Here is a 23,300-nt window from a genome sequence, read left to right as displayed (position 1 = left end):
ATACATGGTTACTGTTTTGAAATATATGAATTAAGCTATATTTAGGCGGGTTAAGAAAACGCGACAGAGGGCTAGGCTTGCTGAACCCTCTTCACGTTTTCAACCCGAGCCCAAATATAGCTTATACTTCGAGACGTTTATGTTTATTCCACAATATAATATCAATTTTACGCATCAAACGAGCTATTTTCAACAAATTTCGCTGAATATCTGCAGTTGAAGCTATCACGCCATGGCGTCAACAAAGCAAAAAGATGACGTCACAATACAAATGAAACGACGCTGCGCGAAAGCGTGCGTACTCGTTCTGTACTCGGCCTCGTTAAGGTTTCTCCACCCTCGATGTTTTTATGGTTTAATCTGTGTAATTTTTGTTTAAATTTGATGATTAATATGCAAACAATCAAATTGAAGTCAAATATTGGTATGTTGCAAATATTTTGTTCATGTTGTAGGAGCTAACACAGGTACACTATCAGGACAGTTATAGCAACGACTGCTCTCTTATCAAACATCACATTTATTTTAACTAATTTCGATATAATAAAGCATTTTTTAAAAAAAATTAATCGCAATCCTTTATTTTAAGTATTTTAACACTTTAAGGCCATTTAAAAATTGCCAGTATGAAAGCTATCACATTTACAGTGCATTTTGATACGATTTTTCAACCATGAATAAGTACAGTTTAGCAACATAAAACGTCTATAACTTTTGAAATAATGGTTCAAACTCACTGAAAATTGGTACATTTGTAATTCATTATATATCCTATCAAAATCTGCAAAGAAATGTTTACCTTGCCTGGTAAAAAATTATGAATTGTGGTCTCTGTCAAGTTTGCCTATATACGGTTTTATCAGTTTTTCATTGAATTCAGCGATTTCAACTCAAACCACTCTCTATGAATTGTAAAACATTGGTGTCATTTCACTTTACATAGCTTAAAATATGTTAAACACAAGTATAAATCAAGAAATATTGGCAAAACTATGCATCACATAACACTATTATTATAACCTATAACGGTAAAATATTCCGGAATGCTCACAATGACGTCACACGACAATCGAAAGACCTTAAGTAAGAGTAAGAACAATAGGGCCACTTCTTCTTCCCTTCAAATGCACGTGTAACGTATAATAACAGACAGGATGATAGCATTTAAAAAAAGGATCCCACTTAAAAGAAATTCTTCCTGGATTTGAGTACATTCAGTACTTTGATTTACCTGCGAAGTACTCGAGCTATATTTAACTTTGTGTGGTAAATCCGCGAATTAGAAAAGAAAGTGAAAGAAGTGAAAAGTTCTGTCCAAGGAATGCCACAAAGGTAATTTTTATAATAATTTTCTTCATTTGTTTAATTCCCGAATTTCTGTTGCGGTGTTTTGTCTTTGTAGGTCTATCTGGTTAGGCAGAATCTCTTGAATCATAATTTATGTGCAATATAATCAGCTGACAATATATTGACAATAACTTCCAGCGCCTTTGTCTTGAATGACGATCCACATGTCAATATTAGAACCATTTTAACAAGGCCTTGGACTTTCAGTAGGGTGTAACTATCTTTTTCTTGCGTCAAAACAAGTTAAAATGACGCTGGTTTCAAGCGAAATATACACCGATATTAGCTCAAAAGCCAGACAAATCTTGTTGATTTTGAACAAAGAGCAATGGCTGAGTGGCCTACAATGATATAGACAGGCATACGTCACATTACTGTTTGACACAACTACCCAAAGCCCAAGCTCTTGTTAAAATGGTTCTAAAGCCGTTAAATGTATGGGGAGAGAATCTCAGCCTGAAAACTTTTCAGTCTCGAGGAATATATCGCTGTCAGAGATTAGGGAAGAGAGAAATTTATATAATTTATGATATATTCCCTATCTATAGTATGTGTAGATACATCCCCACCCCCTTTTACTTTGTAAATTTATGAAATTTTATATTTCGAGAGGGGTTTGAAAGGTCGGGACCCCCTTACCCCCCACCCCCTTTAGATCAGCACAATCATGGTAATGACATACACTGATACAATCTCTGAAGTGACTTAATTGACCTAGACTCTTACTCTACCGAGTAAGATTCCCTCTACTTCTTACGGAAACTTAGAGTCAATTCATAGATCTATATTTACATCTACCAACTGAAGTATTATTTCCTCTATTTCTTATGGAAACTTATAGCTAATTCATAGCTCTATAGAAGTACATACTGAAATCTAACACGCCCCATTTATCGATTGGTCGAAATCTACAGTGGCTGAAACAGACAAGAAACAGAGAGGACTGAAATTGACTCGCCCAGTTTATTGATTGGTCGAAACCTACAGCGTTCTAAGAAAAATCACGGACTGCACGAAATAATCATGACAATGTCAGACCCCAAGTCTTACAGGAGACAGTTTGGCTGTTTCTTTTAGCTAACGTACTTATGTAAACTAACAGTAATTTAGTGAATTTTGCAAACTTTTCATAACCAACTTATTAATTATAGTTAAAAGAAATCTGTTAATATATATAAACAATGAAATGTTTTCTTTGATGATTTTTATGGGTTATGAAGGTAGCGATCATTGCAGAAAATTTTGCTACCTTCATATCCCGAATGAATCACCAAAGAATGCATTTTATTGTTTAAATAAAAACAGCCAAACTGAAATCTACACGCCCAATTTATCGATTGGTCAAAATATACAGCAGCTGAAACTGACAGAACTGAAATCAACATGCCCTGTTTATCGATTGGTCGTAACCTACAACGACTTTCTTTGATGATTCATGCGGGTTATGAAGGTAGCAATCATTGCAGAAAAAATTTACGTTACCCTACAACTATGGCACGCCAAATCAACAAAAATGAGCTAAACATAGTTTCACATTTGATAAATTAGGTTTAACAACAGGTAACTATAGTTTAGGAACCACAAACTATAGTTAACGATTCGTTGACTGTAGTTTTCATCTGTAAAACTATATTTCACAGCTGTAATCTATATTGTTAACGAATGATAATCTAAGTTTATCTGTAAACTACAATTTACATTCGTTAACTATAGTTTAGAGTTGTTAATCATAGTTTCACAGTTGTGAATTATTATCAGATAAATCATGTTTTGTAATCGCTAATTGTTGTTTTCAGTGTTTATTATAGTTTTACACATCTGAAACATAGATGATCGCGTTGACTATGGTTTACAGATGTGAAATATAGATTAATGATGTTAACTACAGTTTTCTGTCTGTAAACTATGGTTTCCAACCCTTAAACCTAGTTTATCAGCTGTGAAACTATGATTATCTCATTTTTGTGAGTTTAGCATGCCATAGCCAAGGCGGGTTATGTATTTTTTCTGTAATGTCACCACCTTCATATCCGGAATGAATCACGAAAGAAAGCATTTTATTGTTTAAATAACTGTACAAAATACCAGTAGATTGAATAAGATATTTAAACGCTTTTTGCCTTTTTATATACCAGTCGTGCACATGCATGTATCATACAACATGGACATGGACAATCATTTATATGAGCATTTTGGAACAACTCCCACCTCCAGAAATTTTTTCTGGATGCATGCATGATGTACAATATACAGTAAAAGGAATCAAGTCAAGTCGTACCCAACCCAACTCGCACCCAAACCAACTCGTACCCAAATATTTGAGTACGACTTCACTAGTCAACTCGCACCCACGGGAAAAATATATTTATACTAAGAAAATAAAATACAATAGTTTTTATTCATATGTTATGAACCATGTTGATCTTTCAAAAGTGATGAAAATGTGCGTTTCTTCTTAATTATGAGCAGCATGTTTATTTTGTGCTGACAAACTCATTGGTTGATCGGTTGAACGAAATCACATAAAGCAATTAATTTTATTTTTAATTGATGATAGTTAACCTGCTAATAATCATTCTTTGATCCGTCCGCATTCAAGTACAGAACTATAGTATACTAGATTTTTATAACAAATTCTTTTAAATTTGTTATACAATTCGCATATTAATGTTATCGATAATATACAAAACATAACAACATACGAATAAAAGCCATTCATTTTATTTTCTTATAATAAATATTGATCCGCCCGTATTCAAATACACTGAGATCTAGGACTAGGACTCGAGTGAACCACATAGTTTTGGGTACGACCTGACCATTTGAGTACGAGTTGGTTTGGGTGCGAGTCGGGTTGGGTACGACTTGACTGTAATTCCAGTAAAACATGGTTATAACAAAGTGCCAGGGACAAGTGATTTTACTTCGTTATAAGTGTAATTCGTTATATCCGTCAAGTTTACACCAAATTACCGGTGTATAGTCATGGGGAATGAAAATCACTTATTCAGCTTTAAATAACAGTAATTGTGTAGGTTTATTTAACACAATGTTTTTGGAAAACTTGACATACATGTAGGATCTCTCTTGCTTTGTGATGAGATATGATTTTTATCACATGAGTTCTGAGTTTTCTATCCTCATGCTTTGGGATAGAAATCACTCAATGAGTTGGATAAAGAAATCATATGCCATATGACAAACCATGAGATGTCTGTCAAGTTTTCCTAAGACTTTTTGTTAAATAATTGAATAAACCTGAGAAATAAACCATCCCAAACCATGAGAAATCCTTTTCAGCTCACTGAGACAAAGTCGAGGAGGGGGGAACATGCGCGGATCCAGAAAATTTTTCCAGGGGGGGTCCGAAGGATAATTGTGTTTGCCAGGGGGGGTCCGAGGCATATTTTCGCGATAATTTTACTATGTAAATTTAATAAATTTTCATTTTCCAGGGGGGGTCGGGACCCCCCCGACCCCCCTCTAGATCCGCGCATGGGGAAGCTTATGCTATAACCCTGGCATCAGCATCGGCATTGGGACCTGGATAAAGTTTTTGAGCAGGTCCTGTATCTAAGTAAATACTTTTCCTATCTTGACCAAACTTGCATGGATGGTGTAATTCTGGACATGCTAATGGACTTAAAAGACTTGGATGCTAAATTTTTGCCACAAATGAAAGATGCTGAAAAAGGAACTTAGGTGCTCTTTGATAGCCATATATTAGTTACTACTGTTAAAACTGGTCCTATCTTCACCAAACTTGCAAGGAATAGTGTGGCTTCTGCACTTGAAAGGCTTGTCTAGTAAATGCTGAATCTGAGCCATAGATTTTGAGCAGGTTAAAGTTTTTGAAGCAGATGCCATATGTGATGGCAATATTTAGGTCACTACTGATTGATCTCAACTTCATCAAACTTGCATGGATGGTGCATCTCATAATACTTACGCACTTAACAGGCTTGCATGCTGAATCTGAGCCATAGGTTTAGGATGCTGGATAAGGTTAAGGATTTTAGAGCTAGTTTAAAGTTTTTGAGCAGGCCAGTGCATTTTATGATACCGATGCACAACACAGGCGTGAATCTGAACCTGCTGGAGGAGGTTAAGATTTTTGTTTTGATTGTTGATTTAACAATATAAATAAATCACAAAGGTAGCTTTAGATACAGAGAGTGATCTTGATTATCTAGATGCTTATAGGCAGGTTTAAGATTTTGGAACAACTCAAATTGTGTTGAGTCTTGGAGTTGGCTATAAAATGAAGAAAAATTCTGTTCATACTTAGTCAATACGTCAATACTGCAGTTAATATAACTATGGATGTGTAAATAGATGTGGTAGCTTCAGATACAGAGCTTGATCTTGATTATCTTGATGCATGAGCTTGTTAAGATTTTGGAGTACGGTCGTTAAATGAAGGTTTGAATGTCAGAAAAAATGCTGTCCTGATATAACTTTCATGGTTCATGTAACTTTCGATTTGAAATATAAGGCTAGCTTCAGATACAGAGCCTGATCTCCATTATCAGTTAAATGAATTGACATTTATAGTGAAGTGATTTGCATACTGTGTGGGTTTTAATCATACTGTGAAGCTATTGGATATAACAAATTACTTTTATACCGCAGCAAAATTGCCAATCTCCAGCACTTTGTTATATTAAGCATGTTTTACAGTTATAGTCTATTGATAAATATTGTATCGTATAAAATTTAAATATAATGTAAAAATTTTGTGTTATATGATATTATAGGATATTGTGTTAACCCACACTACAATATCCAATCTACTATGTATTAATAAAAATAATTAAATATGATTTTTTATATAATAATTTTAATGAAAATAAACATACCTGTGAAAGAAGTGCAATTGAAATCAATAAAAGGGAAGATATCCAAGATATCTCCATTGAACTCATTATCGTTTTTCACTTGTAAAAGTTACAGAGATTTATAATGGTAAATGTTGACATCTTATCTCCATTTGGAAGTCACTCGGAATACATATTGCACAAGTTTTCAATGTTTGATATCATTCAGGTACTTTCATGTCTTTTGCAATGCAAAATCCCCATATATACTTTTTATTTTTTAGCCATATATTAAGACCTGACAAGCTGCAGGAGGTGTTTCAAAGGAGAAATCTTAAGATTTTGTTATACTATTATATGAACATCGTTTGAACCAAAAGGTATTTATAAATATCAAATAAATTAAGAAAATGTACTGCATAAACATCTTTGGACAGAATACAATATATGATACAGTTAAATTTGCAAAAATAAGGAATTTTGATATAAGGAAATTCTATAATTCAATTGTTTGTTATGCACGTGCTTTCTGATTAATAGCTGAAAAAAAAGATAAGATTATATCTTAAAAATAATTTGCTACCTCGTAGTGTTTATTATTTTTAAGACTTCAAAAATGTATCTTCATGATGTTGTTTGAAATATGTAAAATTTAGTACCATTTTAAAGGTCTATTCGTTGTTTTTTTCTACAATCAATTGCAGAAAATTAAGTTCAATCGTTATCATAGCTTCCTGAATCATAAAGTGTAAACTCTAAGCCTAGGTTATACACAAATAAATTGGGCAGCTATTGAATTCATTCCTTAGATAAAGAATGTTGGTTGTATTTTAGGAACTATAAACGTTCATGTCTCTAGGACTTCCTTATTAGAATTTTTCTGAGAAAATTGACAGCTATAACGGGCATAAATTGGTCAGAATTTGTCATTCTTGAGGACCAACTGTTGCTTGAGACTGAAAAACTATCTAAGGCCAAAAAATTCATACATCGTTGTCCAAGAACTCATTTAATGAATATACTGTGGTTTCAATAATGCCGGGCATTAATTTTTGTGGATTTATAGTGAAAATCACAGTTTCAAGGATACATGAGTTAGAAGCCAATAATTCTAGTTATGAATACATGTTCTTAGAAATTGCACTTCAATGAAGATTTAATTTTGTGGAGTAACTCAACAACAAATTTCTTGAAATTTACAGGTAGTACTGGTAAGTATTCAATAAATATCAGTGAAACCATAGTATACTGTGGCACAGTACTATCATTGAGCATTTTACTTTAATACATTTCGTAAATATGTTATTTTTAAGTTTTTATGCACATTTTGGCCGCTAAATAAAATTTTCCTCACTCATAGAGACCGATTTCAATGAATTTTTTTGAGACCCCGCGTTAGCAAAACTTTTGTTTAAAAATAAATAGTTTTGATTACAAATTTTGTTTTGATATAAATTGATTAGGATTTGATTATACTTTTTAGTAGAAAACTTAGTTTTTGAATACCTGAAAGAAATTCCGAAATAATTGGATGTAAAATGTAGGCAGGAAACGGGAGTAAGCGTTCGCAGTTCTTTGCAAGATTATAAGCAGGGTGCAATTAAAAGGGAAACCTGTAACTCTTGCTTTATTTACTACTCACAAAAATTCAACATATAGAGAAGTATATATGGTCAGACAGCTAGAGTGCAATTTTCTTTTGATCTTTATTACATGACTGTATTAATTTATAATCAGGTGACTTTTAGGGCCCATGGCCCTCTTGTTGAAGGGTTAAATAGTACATAACAATGTCATAAGGTCAAATATTCATTGTAAGATGAATTGACAAGTTTTTTTTTATATATATTGAAGGCTCAAAGGATGGCAAAACCAAACTTGATACTTATTGATCTTAATTCTGATGAAGAGGAGGAAGAAAATGGCCACCAGGAAAACTGCCACAGAACAGAAAGCCCAGAAATGTTGGTAATTACGAAGCAAGCGGGCACTCAGCAACTTCCTACACTGAAAAATGCAAACGAAAAGGAAGAACTTGTTAAAGGACCAAAGTATGGGGAAAGTGAAAAAGGAAAAGAGTTACAATTAGAACCAGAGCATCTAGTAGAAAAGAATAGACAAAGCCTAGGAACAATTATGATTACTAAACAAGGGGAGACTCAGCAACATCCTTCACTAGAAAATGTGAACAAAAATGGAGAACCGGGCAGGGCACCACAGTATTGGGAAAGTAAAAAACAGTTACAGGTGAACCCACAGTGTCTTGCAGAAAAGGGTGGACAACCCCAACAACCAAAGCCATATTGGAACCCAGACAAAGGAACAAAGCATTGGAATGACAAATATGATAAGAAAAAGTTGCCATGGGACCTAAGACAAAAGTCTAGTGAGAAAAGTTATGAAAGTCAGAAACAGGAAGTTACAGAAAAAGTCACTTTAAAATTCAGATTCGACAAAGGGCAAACAAGATGCTACAATAAGAACTCAAACCTTTCAAAAAAGGTTACAAAACTACAGAGTGAATATTTGTAAGTTCTAACTTTTGAAGTACATTTATTATCTTGATTATTTCTTTATATTTAACCTACAGCTGTACATTGAATGACACCTTTTTAGCACTTCCCAGGAATTCAATACATTATAAAGATATTCCCCTAAATATCATTTAACAAATGCTATGAGTAAAAAAAACAGTATGTGCCATGCCAAAACCAAAATCTGTTAAATGGACGATGGATCTCTTTTATTTTATGCAATAATTATTACATGTATTGATATTTTGTTAATTTACAGGAAAGATAGGAGAGATGGTGATAGTTTCGATATTTTTGAAGAAAATGAGTGCTTACTGATAGAGATAGTTGGAAGTGAATCATTTGGAAAAAAATACCTCCAACAACTGCAGCAGTTGAGGAATGAAATGTGGACTGGGAGTTTTGATTTGTTCAAGATAAGTAAAGAAGGTGAGAGGAACACAGTTGACTGCCATTTTTCATAAATTAATCACAAGACTGTTTCTGGGAGCAAATTTAAAAATTCACTGCTTGCACATCGACACCATATATACCATTTAACCAGGGTGTTGCAAAAACGCGGAACGGAAAACAGTCGGAAAACAGAAAGGAAAGCGGAAAATATAAAATTATATATATAGCTTAAAAAGGATACAAATTAGACAAAAACATTCTAATTTGTATCATTTGTTCATATTTAACAAATTAGTATTAACATATTGATGTACGTTCTATTCATTGATATTCTTATGAATGTTTATCAACTATATAGCATATTGCTTCAATTTGGTTTAGTAGATTACAAAATGGAAAATGAAATGAACACACATAAGAGTAAATTAGCTATAACTTTTTAATTATTTCCCTTCTATTGTATTGCTGGCCTCACAGTGTAGCACAGTTGGTGCAAGTGTTTGGTTGTGTTAATTATAACTTTGAAACTGGCTGGGGATTTTACACGAATATGATTTTCTCTCATCCACATTGAACATTTAGTGTTGAATACCAAAACAACATGACTAAACGAAAGGAGACATATAACAAGACATCTTCAATGTTATTGATACAATTAAAGTAAGCAAAACGGATGATACAGCAAAACCTCATAAAGATAATCATAGATGACATTTGTGCTTTTGATCTCAATAATGCTTTATCGTTCTTATTATTTAAGATAGTATGGAACAGTGAAAGTTAATTTTTTATGTTTGCCTAAGCGGTTGCATGGTTATATATTTCTGCAACTTCTACATATAATCCAAAAAGATGAGACTTATGGATAATGCATGTACTATTGATTTTAAGGAAATCATCCATTTCCTCAGTAAATGAAATGATATGGATAATATTTTGAAAGGTATTTAAAATCCCATAAAATATATCGTTTCTAGCATAACACATTTTCAAGTAAATGATATTACCGGTACATAAATTTTTGTGTTTTCCATTTTCCGCTCTGTTTTCCATTCTATGTTTTGGCCATTTAACCACGACTCATTCGGATACTTGTATGATGTCATATTTACAGAATCAGATGTTGCATTGATGTCACATGGTTTACAGCGTGAGCGTGAGTTTATAGCTAAGGCAGAAGGCTCTCTAGCTTGTGGAATCATGGTTGAGAAAAGCAGTGAAAGAGTCAAACATTTTATATCCTCATCTGATCACTGGTAAAATATCATTGAAAATGCATTGCATGAGAAATTTCACTACTCTTTGACATTCAATTCAATTTTTCATTTAGAAGCTTATTCTCTAGAATTCCATGGGCACATAATGCAAGACTTATTAAGGTATCCGATCCATATTAGGACCTAATTTTTCTAACCTTGAATATCTGCAATCATGTATTTTAAAATACGCTGATATTAATTTAAAGCATTTTAAAGTAGAAAAAGATTTACTGAGAGAAATTTTCAAAATTATTATTAATTAAGCAATAATTAATTAATGAAGATTGCATTAATGTCTATATATGGGGACAAGTTCATTTTTTAAAATAAAAACATAAATAATAAGAATATCACTTATTCAATAATGCCTCTGTGGAAAGATGCATTTCATCATTAGGAATACAAAAATTATTGAAAATAAATTTTATAATACATGTATATATATATTTTTTAAATTAATTTTCATAAATTAAAAGCAAAGGGGAGCAACTCTTCAAGAGAAGGAAAAGGTCATTTATAAGGGCACATTTTGCTCTTACATACTGACACTTAAACATGAAAACTATGTTCAAGCATAATACGTATGAAACCCGTACATATCTGTTATGCATCGAGATTCATCGAATGTGGGGTTATTGTGGGGTTATTATGGAACAGATGCTTTAATATGTTCATATTTATGTTTTGCAACTCATGTCATATAGTGCATCTGTTGATGATTGACTTTTCAGATTGTGAATATTCTCAGAATGCAGTCTCCTATACTGTATACATCGTTATTTTAGCTCCTTCTACACTTACAAACAGTTTTGCCCTGTCTTGAATGCGTGAAGACACTGTTGTGTTTATATAGAGAGATAAATTTACAGAACCTACATTGGAATTTCCCAGTCTTAAATTCGCTCAATGACAATAAGGGCGAAGCAACCAAAATTAAATGGAAGCGAACATTTCAATGTTAGTCTGTATACAGTATTTCTTTTGACCCAGCTCGTTTTGCAGTAGCGGTACTTGGTCATTACAATGGTTTGTTAAGTACAAAGATATTTATAGACTGGTTAAATCCTGATTAGCAACTCCAAGTTGGCGAACATTATATAAACAAATAGAGAAATTCAATGATTCTTTAACATTTCACTCATTGAAGTATGATTTTGAGTCTTGGTACACAACACTGACTTACTGTCTGTTTGTGGTTGTCAAAACTTGAAAAAGTAAGGATGTATAATATGTACCATGGTCCTTCTTTTATGTCTGATTTTATAATCCATATTATTATGACGTCATTGGTGATTTTAATTTGCCACCTTCCCAAAGTAAGAACAGAAAAATAGTATAAAACTTCAAGATATTTAGCCCTATGCATTCTCAGATTGTCTATTCTTTGATTCAAGCTTGATTTTTTTAGCTTTGATGAACACAGACAGTCATCACTTCCGCAGTTTCCTCCACCAGAGGACTATGGTCAGCAGAGAGATGCAGACCAGGTGACCATCCGAAAAACAACGATCCATGTGGTCAATAAAGACATTACACAGCATAAGGTGTGGTGCCTGTTTTATTCAATTTGAATACTCACAGTTTAACATATTCCAATAAGGTCCAATATTTTGCTGAGTGCATGTCCTTGTGAAATAAATTAAGGAGACCTATGATACATACAATTTGATTTCTTCAGGAAAAAATTTGTAAACCTAGAAACATTTTCATAAAAATTTATTTTGACATTTTACAAAATTAACAGCTAAACATTTTAGATATAATACAATGTATTTACACAGGTACGTAATTTTATTTTTAAAAAACCAAAACATAATTATTGAAAATAAAGCGATTTACCACCTACTTGGTGAAGGTTAAAATATGCTCTCTCTTTTTAAGATTAATTATATAATTAAGAAAAGTAGTGTTTTAATGAAGGATATTTTCTAAATATTTTTTTTTTTTTCAGGCAAAGTGTTTAGTAAACTTTTTTGATAAAAAATCAGGCTTGTCATCAAAGGGTGTTGTATTTAGAAGGTTCATGGAAAAGGGTGGAGAAGATATGTATCGGGTATGTTTTCTTAGTTGTATAAAATGTGTTAGATAGTTTTAATGTTTTATCATGACATTTTATAATCCCTTTTTTGATATAAAATTATATTAAGATAATTATATAATGCATAAATTGAGACCAAATTTTAAGCTCTCAAATAGCTGTTTTGCATCCAAAACAATTTTTCCAAATTCTCTGAAAAAAAAAAAGAATTTATAAAATTAATATAGAAAATTAAAAGCAATGTCAGTCTCTGAGATCATACTTGAAATTGGATGCTTTATGGATTCATCACATAAAATATTGTTGTGTTGAGCCACCTTAAGTGGGAAAGTAAAATGTGTTGGAGACAGTTTATAGACAGTTTCTTTCAGTTGGATATTCACAAATCTAGATTAAGAGGTCAAATTATGCACAATGTATGTTTCTGAGGAAGACTTTGATTTTAGTTTGAATAAACTAGCTGTTTTGACTTTTTTTCATGTTTGACTTTCAGTATTTGAGAAAATTATATGTGGGTGAGAGTGTGACAGTGACCCAGTCCAGCGGGGATCTCGACTGTCAGTTTGTCCTTCATGTGGCCCTTCCAGAATATCAAGGGGACTTTCCTTCGAAGGTAAAGCACTCATTATCACTGTGGAAAGCTTAATTCTTGTGCTCCTGTTTCCCTGAAAGTTGGTAGAATGAATTTAGCATGTCAGTTGATAAGAATTAACCTGTTTATCTCTGTGTTGTTCTGTCTGTGTGTGATGCCATTGTTTCTGGGAAATGTACCCGGTAATTTGATTTCACAACTCGATATTAATTCAAAAAGTCAAAAGCGGACCCTATTATTTTCAGGTCAAATATACAAGATCATAAATTTCTACATTTTGTCCGAATATAACACTTTAATATCCAAGTGATATCTTTAAAAAGTCTTTCCTTTTTTTTTTAAATGAAATATTTGATATTGCAAATCTTTTGAGCCTTTTTTATGACCCCTATCAATTTTATGGTTTAAAGGTAAAGGTATTAAGAAAATTAACATTTGCACAAAGCATTTTGTGGATAATGACAACCTTTCTTTGAGCTTTTTTCAATTAATTATAATGTCAACATCCTATGGTCTTATTTTCATATTTTTACATTTTCCAGTGTCTTTGCCTGTGATAACACTACGTATCGATTTTGTACTTTATAACCCATAATACAAATGATGCCAAATCGAGGCGCCAGCAGTGTTTGCTTATTTATATTTAATTATATAATCATACGATGGTTTAAAATTATATAAATATAAGTAATAAGGAATCATTCTTTGAATATTATTAGATGATAATTTTGGTCGGGGTGTGATCAAATCTATCATTATGATAAAGCCCTTCAGGCTTTATTGGATTTGATCACACCCTGACCAAAATTATCACCTCATAATACTCAAAGAATGATTCCTTATTCCTTATGTTCATCTCTATTCATTTTGTGGTGTTTTCACTTTAGCTCGTTTCCATAATCAGCCGGGTACATAAAGTCCCAAAATTAGCATAATATTTTGTATTTATTATTATTTACATTAATTATTTAATGTTTTTCATGATGTATAAATTTCAATAAAACAACCTACCTGATATTTATAGTTTACCACATTAATTTAGAGATTCGTAAATTAATGAATGGATCGAGACAGATATCATTAATAGTACAGTTAATCTTCAGGAAAATATTAATTTGATCAGCCATGTTGGAAGAAAAATATTTTTGCTGGGGCTGCAAGGATCTGCCTTGCCAATTTCAATATCTGTTTGATCTCATTACATAAGTATTGCTACTCAAATATTTATTATCATTCAATTATTGGTCCAACTGCATTTGACAAATTATGGAAATAGTCAAAATTTTGACAACTCATTTACACCCCTAATACACCCCATGTTTTCACCTTTTAACACTTGCTAATGGATTCGTTCCATCTTGAATTTGCCAAGACACAATTGTGTAAATATAGAGATAATTTGATACTTTGGAATTCACCAAGTCTTAAATTTGCCCACAGAAAACAAGAGTGAAATGAACGAACATAAAATGGGGGCAAATATTTCTCTGTATACAGTAAAAGCCTGTATCTCTCTTAACAAATAAGATGTTAGCATGCAGTGGTGTAGCTAGACCAGAAACGAAGTGCATGCTTAAAATGGCAGGAGGGTGAATGCTTGTGGGCGCCCAGGGGGCGAAGGCCCCGGAAGCTCATGAGTTCTGGCGATTTGTAACACTAAATATCATCACAGCATATTTTTAGGCAGTTAAAATTGTTTTGTTATAGTTTAGGCATAAAATGAAATCAAAAAACTTATTAAAAGCTAAAATAAGAAAAAACTTTTGACGTTTGTTTTGACCCACTCAGTGCGTAAAAATAGGACCGGGTGACAGAAACGGGTTGATGGAATAACTAAGTATGAATTTTTCTTTCTTTCTTTATTTTTTTTACTGAGTTTCTTCCTTTTTTCCCCCAAATGATGTGCATGCTCAGGCATATAAGCATACATGGTAGCTACGCCACTGGCATGGTAATTGGCATCTTCACTAGCCAAGGGTTTTGGAAGTGGACTGAAAACCCTTGGCTAGCAAAGATGAGTAATTGGGTGAAGAATGTTATTATATATTAATCGAAAGCACAATTTTTGCACCTCACAGGAACTACAAAAAATAGTTCAAAGCTGTTTCATACTGTGTGAACTTTATGGTGATCATGACATAGCCTTTCCCAGCTTAGGAGTAGGCCATCTGTTGGGGTATCCGGCGGATCGTGTGGCAGACGTTCTCATCAAGGAGAGTATCTCAATGGCTGAACAGGGCAACAAGTGGAAGGTGCGCTAGTTGCCATTAAGATTGTTCATAAAAATTTTGTAATAAAGTACATTTAGATTGTTGCAGAGCTTTTTCAACAATTGAAATTTGAACTTTTGATTTTAATTTGATTGTATACATTGATTTTACCAGTATTTTTATTAAATTATGATATTTTAAATTTAAATATCATGAACAGCTCTTTTAAATGTGCACACGTACTCTGTTCTCAATTTGAGAGTGGCTCTAGTAGGGTCAGAGATAGGTGAGCCCATGTAATATAAAACAGCCTAGTCACTACTTTCTTTGTACATCTAACATAATTCATTTAAACTTTTTTCCAGATTTCATTTGCTGTATATGACAATAAGAACTTTAAGATTTTCAAACAACGTCTTTCACAGACTCCAGGTGTGTTATGGAGATAAGTGTTATACTGTAGATTCCTAAATAAACGCGAGGAATTAATATCCGCGTAAAATCGCGTGAAGCACATCTCGTGAATTTTAAATTCTCACTTTTATTTTTCGGATATATTTTAATTGCGAGAAACTATGATAAAAATTCGGCATTCGAGATTTTTTTATCCTAGCGATTTGATAGAAAACAGTTATATGGCGGATTTAAGTACTCGTGTAAAATAAGGAATTTACAGTATATACATGTACCTCCGGTCAGTGCTCTTTCATATTAAGTTGTACGTCACCAGATACATGTATCATTGGATGGCTTGCATGAAATAAAGGTAACAAACAAAGGGGGTCCTATTTTTGTATATATAGTATTTATAAGTTTCATACATGGTATGATGCTAGTGGCGTCAGAATTACTGTTATACGGAGAAAATAAATGTGTGCAAAAGGTTGAGTACCACATTGGTACAGTGACAGTTGAATGGCATACATGTATTTCAAGTCATAAGAAATTATCCATACATTTAGGGTTTTTTACAATTTGTTGAAATATGGATTGAAAATCTAAATTGAATAGAACACTTAAAATTGCATTTTATAAATTTATTGCAAGATGATGAGGGAAATATTAATTTTATTCCTCAAGAAAAATCATATTTCCAGTGGACATCGCTCAAGGTACATTCGATTTTTCTTGGGGAATAAATTTTCATATTTCCTGAACATTCAGTTAACAAACTTTTTATCATGCAGAACAACATATAATTATACAAAATATGTCAAGTTCTACGTTAGATAGAATTGTTTTTTGACTTGTTGTAAGCAATTATAACTTCATGAATGTTTGATTTTCTATCTTATATTCTCCATTTTCCTTCATAAATTCTATGTACATGTATTTTAATGGATTTATTTTTATCTCTATAAAAGAGAATTAAAATCATTAAGTATTTTAATCATATTTGTGTACAATGTATGCTTATATTGGCTTTTTCATACCATTGAAATGAAAAATTTCACCCTGTCACGTGACTTTCTAGACCAATCAGATGAAGCGTTGTGTAGAATTATCATATTGAGGTATTATAATATTCTTTAACATTTTATTGTACTGATTTAATAATTCAAAATTTATCAATTGATTAACTAGGTATAAGCAGAAGTTATTCCACACCTGATCTCGAAGTGAATCTTCCCACCACTCCAATGACTGGACAAAGACTGGGGGGTCAGGACCGGGGGAGGAGACCTGATACTGCACACCAAACCATTCTGGTGCCAAAAATTGAAATATATGCAATATCTAAAGAAGAGGGGCTCTCTCGGAGAAGTGAACTCTCACATATGATAAAAGAAAAATATTTACATGAACATATTATTAAGGATATTAAGACTGGAGAGTTATCCAAGGAGGATAAGAAAAGAGTGTATGCTGTTGGTCAGAAACATGGAGTATTTGTTTCCCTAGATAAAGGTAGGTACACGTAGTATAATGGCAGCTAGTCCACATTAGCGTTTAATCATGCCAAAGCCGAATTTGTGACATGTCTGTTCTACATTTTGTCATTAGTTTTTCACATTTTCTAGACTGTTGAGTCAGTTTTATTTCAAAAATTCTAAGCACTTTTATATTACTACTCTAAGCTCTTAAAGATTATGTGAAATCTAGCTTAAGGCTGGAAATCAGAAAAGGGTCTTATTAATAAGGATGGAAGGTTGAAAAAAAAAAAAAATAAAATGTTCACTTTTAAAACTTCATTTTTAGGAAGAATTTTATCATAAATAATTATTGAGATGCATTTCTAAAACAAAATTTGCCTGTAGTAAACATTTAAAACTGATTATAGTTGCTTATACTCTGGTTGGTAAACAGTGTCTAGATGTAGTTATGGGTACAATACTGTGGAACCATTATAAATTTTGTGGGGGCCAATTTTCGTGGATTGCTTAAATTTTACAGGTTCGTGGGGATGTAATTTCATGTATTCTCTTAAACCTACAAAGGATACTGGTATATGACTTTATTACCCTAATTTATTAATTCGTGGAGGATGTTAATTCATGGATGCGAGGTACGAAAATTGAGCCACCACGAAATCTAATGATTCCACAGTATGATAGACAGGGCTATTCATCTCTTGTATTTCTTAATTGTAAAATCTTTGTGTAATTCTAGCAAAATTATTTGCATAATTTTTTTAACTTCCTTTGTCAGTAATTACGGTACATATTGGTATTGTGCATGTTTTGCAAATATTTTGATTCAGAATTCAGTGCACAGAAATAAAAAGAGAGCTTTTAATTGAAATATATTACTTGATTTCATGTGAAAATATCTTTGATCATTTATGTGAATGTTTTGGCATAGATAAACATTGCGTTGTCCTGAAAGGAACCCCAAACAGTGTCAGTAAAACAGCCACAGAGATAGGTAGCATATTATCCTCAGCTAGTTCAGCTGTCAGTCCAAGGAGACGCAGAGAAAACCGTCATCAACGGGGCACCTCCAGTTACTGGAAACATCTGTTGGAGGAAAATCCAGTTCCAGAGTATTGGAAATTCTTTCAGAATGGGAAAAGTTTTCTTGATATCGTAACAGGCTTTATCAAAGGCTCCACAGAAAAACGTTATGAGGTGGATCCCAAAACTTTTAAAGCAATCTGCAAACTGGTGGAGGACACATTCAAACCCGAATTAGTGGGAGCGGGAGCTGATGCTAGAAATCTCAACCATAAAAGATTACGTGTGAAGAAAGTGGAGATCATTGAAAACTTGGATTTGTTTAAAATTTACAATATAAAACGTTGTGAAATGTTGAAAAACAGCCTGAATGATAAGAGAAGTTTCCCGAAAAAACTTGAAAAAATTCCAAGACGTGAAGGAATACAAAATGTAACAAGTAAAGGAGAAATAACAACAGAAAAAAATATTAGTAAAAGGCTGATGAAGGATATAATTCCAGAACTGAATGAAGTGTATTTATTTCATGGCACAAAGAAGGAATATGTTGCAAATATCATATCTAAAGGGGTTGACCCTAAGTTAGGAAGTGATGAGGGGATGTTTGGTCGTGGCATATATGGTTGTGAAAGCTCAACAAAAGCTGATCAGTATGCAGGTGTGTGTTTTATTGAGTATTGAATAATTATCAAGATCAATCATACAGGTTTTGTGAAATTATATTATGACATATTTACATTTACCAGGTATGATTTCCTCTATTTCTGACGGAAACTTATATTACTTAATTCATAGCTCAATAGAAACAGATAGACTGAAATCTACGTGTCCCGTTTATCGATTAGTTGAAACCTACAGCGACCTTAGAAAAATCACGGACTGCATGAAATAATCATGATATTGTCAGACTCAAATTTCCATAGGAGACAATTTGGCTGTTTCTTTTAGCCAACATACTGATGTACATGCATTCACAGTAATTTAGTGAATTTTACAATCAATTTATTAATCTGTTAAAAGAGAGATGTAAATATAAACAACAAAATGCTTTTAGTGATTCACATGGGTTATAAAGGTAGCAATCATTGCAGAAAAAATTTACATAACCCGCTAACTAATGCAGGCTATGTAATTTTTCTGCAATGTTGCCAGCTTCATATCTTGCATGAATCACCTGAGGAAGCTAGCATTTTATTGTTTAAATGATTTAAGGGTGTTTAATGTAGGCTACAAAAATGAAGCTACCTGCAGAGAAGTTCAAAAAAAAATATTATGATTTAAAGATTGACAAGTTATCACATTGGTCATCTTTGCTAGCCAAATGTTTACAATCTGTTCGTCTCCAAGAGTGAAGAACAGATCATAAACCCTTTGCTAGTGAAGATGCGTATTGATTAAAAATTCAGCGATAATGGTTTTATCATTTGATTCAGTTCTTAATTGAATCAACTGAGACTTAATTGAATTAACTGAGCCTTAATCATTATGGTATGTGAGGTAAACCTCATCATCATTTTTGTAAATTTGATTTTGTCTGCTAAAATATAAACCTACTATGAGGAGACTTGAGAAAGTTTAATTTTAATTTCATGGACAAAATGTATAGCAGTATGGAAATTAGAATAAATAGCAAATGTTAATGTTAGGTATAACTGCAGGTCTCTTGTATGTGTTTGTGTTTGTGTGCATGCATGCTTGTGTGTGTGTATATTTAAGGAATAAGGAATCATTCTTTTAGTATTATGAGGTGATAATTTTGGTCGGGGTGTGATCAAATCCAATAAAGCCGGAAGGGCTTTATGATAGATTTGATCATGCCCCGACCGAAATCATCACCTAATAATATTCAAAGAATGATTCCTTATTACTTATTTTTATATAATTTTAAGCCATATAAATAAGCAAACCCTGCTGGCGCCTCAATTTGGCGTCATTTGAAGTTCTGGGTTAAATAGTGCAAAATTGATATGTAGTGTTATCACAGGCAAAGACACTGGAAAATGTAAATATATGTTGATCAATTTAATTTTTTTTGGAATTGATTGTGATATTTAGTTAAGCCTAACAAAAAGGATAATCTTAAAATCGTTTGAGGGTATAGCATTACTTTATATGATCATATTCACTTTGTAAAAATCTGGTAAACTAGCCAGTACATATGGTAGCTTGTTCATCTTTGATGTAAGCATTTAATTGACTTTTGAATAATGCATATTGCAGATGACAAGGACAAAAGAGGGACAGAGGGAAGGATGTTTCTGATGCGTTTCTTGCTTGGGCACATGTACCTAACCGAGAAACCCAACAAGTACAAGCTTCCTCCTTGTTATCACTGCCGGAGAGATAGCTGTACTAACCAATCTCACCAGCCCTACGACTCCGTGGTGGGGGTGAAGCAGCAGTCTGGTGGGTTGTTCCGGGAGTTTGTGGTGTATGAAAAGAACCAGTGCTACCCCGAATATCTTATCACATACAACAGAGAGAATTAGAACTCTTGAACAGTCAATACTTAAAAAATTACTTTTTATACCACACTTTTAAATATTATTGGATGGATATAACTTGAAATGTTAAACAACTGTCTTTAGACTGTTATAAGGATACTTCTTATGTTAGAATTTATATGTTTAGTTTTTTTTTAGCAAACTTTTCTTTAGCTAAGTGCAGATTTAAAAGGGCTGGATGGCTGTGGTTATTTTCAGACTTTGTTGATCTCCTTAGGAAGAAGAGCTCTCACTGTATAAAGATAAAGGAACATACTGTAGAAGCACATATTTTCGTTGGGTCAAAATTTCTGGGGTTTTTTAACCAAATAAAATTCTGTTGGCATTTAATTTCGTCATATCGTAATCTCTTTGTATTCATTAAATAATTTGGTTAAAAATTTGTCATGGATTTAATTTTGTTGATTTATGCTGCCAACGAAAATAACAAAATTTAATTCTCAACGAATATTTCTGCTTCTACAGTACATTGTATTCATATTTTCTAAAAAGCTACATAGAATTTTTCTTTACTTCATACAATTATTACAAATAGAAATTATATCTTTAAAAAACATAAGGTAGAAATGATGGGCAACGTTATCCACCTACTAGCCTCCTTAAAGAATTGCATGATATAACGGGTAATATTGTCAATCAGGGTTTACAAGCACAAATTTATTTTATTTTGATGCAGTGCTATAAAAAGATAATTTTAAAAACAATTTTGATTAGATCTGACTATTATATAATGATATAAAATTATTTAAAACTCGTTAACCTAAATGATGTCAGACCTAATAAATATCAATACAGTAAAACACAGTTATAATGAACACACTTATAATGAATTGACGCTTACAGCGAAGTGATTTTCATTCCCCGTGACTATATTATAATTATGTTGTGAACTTGACGAATATAATGAATTACGCTTATGATAAAGCAAAATCACCCATCCCTGGCACTTTGTAATAACCTTGTTTTACTGTATCAATGTCAGCTACTAATAATACAGCTGGTATTTTTTTCATAAAGTATCAAAAATTAAATCCTAGCAATATGCACACCTCTGATATATGTACAATTGATCTTCAAAAACAGCAATTTCCTATCTTGAAAACTGTTAGGGTAGTTATCTGTACAATAGAGGTACAATAGAGGTACCTTATATGCCAAAAAATGACAAAGTTCAACAGCTGGTATTTTTTACATAAATTATCAGAAATCAAAATCCTAGCAATGTGCACACTTCTGATATATTATAGCATTGAATCATGATTTTTTTAAGTATACAGTCTCATAACTGCAGCGGAGTGTGCATGCATACAAATTGAGTAATGCGCGTTAGACCTTATCCTAAGGGTAAGTTAATTTTAATGGAAGAGCCACAGTAACACCCACAAGTGCGACCTTTGATTTTCGCTTGTGACGTTGCAGTTTACAACGTTCAACGTTTGTGACATCACAATAAAACTCGTCATTTTAGCCTTTGAGTACCCAGTGATTAGTTGTTACATTTAGAGGCATTTAAAGATAACAAAATTTAATGAAAAACAAAGTAGAATGTAAATATTTACAATTGATCTTCAAAACAACAACTTCCTATCTTGAAAACTGTAGGAGGATTTATCTGTACAATAAAGGGTACCCTTTTATAAGCCACCCGCTCACCATTTTCAATAACCTGATTTTCCTTTGGAAAACCTGGTTAAAAACTTCTTTTGAAACTGAAATATATTATGATCCCAATCCCCCATTGAACATTGACAAATTTATTGTATAGTGGAAAAAAAATTCTTCTACAAGATATCTATTAGAGAAACTATTATGTAGGATGTAATACTGTGGTTTCATCAATATTGGTTGAATACAAATTCTTGTGGATTTCACTGTTAAGTTGATCCATGAAGTTAAATGTTCATTGAAGTGCAATTTCTATTAACATTTTGTATTGATAGGGTCACTGGCCACGAATTTACATATCCTTGAAACTGTGATTTTCACCTTATCCACGAAAATTGATACCCTTGAATATTAATGAAACCACAGTACTAGTATTTCTTTTTCACTACTGGGCATCTAACAGGCAAACTGAATAAATCAAGTGGGATGTTTTTTTAAAGATTTTTAGCTCACCTGAATTAGGTGGGAAGTTTTTTTTAAAGATTTTTAGCCCACCTAAGCTGAAAGCTTAATTGATTAAGTATTATGACTCCATTAAGCTGTTTTTATCATGCCTATTGTTGCTCGGGTGAGCAATTTGGACCATGGGCCTCTTGTTGTACATGTACTACCCCAGTTTACTACTATAGCAAAATTTATAGGTACCTTAACTTTTTTGCATGTATTACTTTCTGATGAAAATAGCATTTTCCTTATCCCATACCCCTCAATTATATACATATTTTAGAAATGGATGTTTCATTAATTTTTGTAGCCATACAATTTAATCTGAACTTTTTGAATTATCGTTTAATTGAAATAAACATTTTTAATGTTGATTATTATTTGCTGTTTTATTGTCAATGTGCATTGCAAAATTGTTTGTCAGTCATACTATTGTAACATTATGGTGCCCTGATTCCGTTTATTTTAATTATGTGTGAATGCTTTCGATGTCTTAGTGTTTTGCCTGTGTATCGGTATGATTCCGGTGACGAGTGTGACGTAGCACTTGACCTGTGTTATTATGCATTTGTTATTTAGGGCCTAAATATTTTCATATAAATA

The 23,300-nt window shown here is 32.6% G+C and overlaps 1 protein-coding gene across 3 annotated transcripts; it reads left to right on the top strand.

The window, feature by feature from the left end:
• Positions 1 to 1,095: 1,095 nt before the first annotated feature.
• On the top strand, positions 1,096 to 21,724 carry LOC128192908 (uncharacterized). Of its 3 annotated transcripts, XM_052865958.1 has the most exons (13): positions 1,096 to 1,332; positions 6,449 to 6,544; positions 8,019 to 8,692; positions 8,958 to 9,127; positions 10,206 to 10,347; positions 11,759 to 11,894; positions 12,302 to 12,403; positions 12,882 to 13,001; positions 15,059 to 15,232; positions 15,556 to 15,622; positions 16,775 to 17,098; positions 17,993 to 18,742; positions 20,305 to 21,724. In XM_052865958.1, exons 3-13 carry the CDS (start codon positions 8,028 to 8,030, stop codon positions 20,571 to 20,573), a joined length of 2,919 nt encoding a protein of 972 aa, XP_052721918.1. In that variant the 5' UTR covers positions 1,096 to 1,332; positions 6,449 to 6,544; positions 8,019 to 8,027; the 3' UTR covers positions 20,574 to 21,724. The 3 variants fall into 3 exon arrangements, with proteins under 3 accessions (XP_052721918.1, XP_052721920.1, XP_052721919.1); XM_052865960.1 differs by lacking the exon at positions 6,449 to 6,544; XM_052865959.1 differs by lacking the exons at positions 1,096 to 1,332; positions 6,449 to 6,544 and adding an exon at positions 6,944 to 7,375.
• The last annotated feature ends 1,576 nt before the right edge of the window (positions 21,725 to 23,300 follow it).

This window comes from Crassostrea angulata, chromosome 7 (assembly GCF_025612915.1).
Source record: "Crassostrea angulata isolate pt1a10 chromosome 7, ASM2561291v2, whole genome shotgun sequence".
In the NCBI taxonomy this organism is placed as follows: domain Eukaryota; kingdom Metazoa; phylum Mollusca; class Bivalvia; order Ostreida; family Ostreidae; genus Magallana; species Magallana angulata.
Note: the sequence above shows the minus strand (reverse complement) of the source record. Positions and strands in the feature narration are given on the sequence as shown.

What these genes read in the sequence shown, in the direction of transcription:
- LOC128192908 (XM_052865960.1), top strand. Translation starts at nt 8,028, where the DNA reads ATGGCAAAACCAAACTTGATACTTATTGATCTTAATTCTGATGAAGAG. An exon ending in AACAGGGCAACAAGTGGAAG is followed by an intron (nt 15,233 to 15,555) that starts GTGCGCTAGTTG and finishes ACTTTTTTCCAG; the next exon opens with ATTTCATTTGCTGTATATGA. An exon ending in AAAAGCTGATCAGTATGCAG is followed by an intron (nt 18,743 to 20,304) that starts GTGTGTGTTTTA and finishes TGCATATTGCAG; the next exon opens with ATGACAAGGACAAAAGAGGG.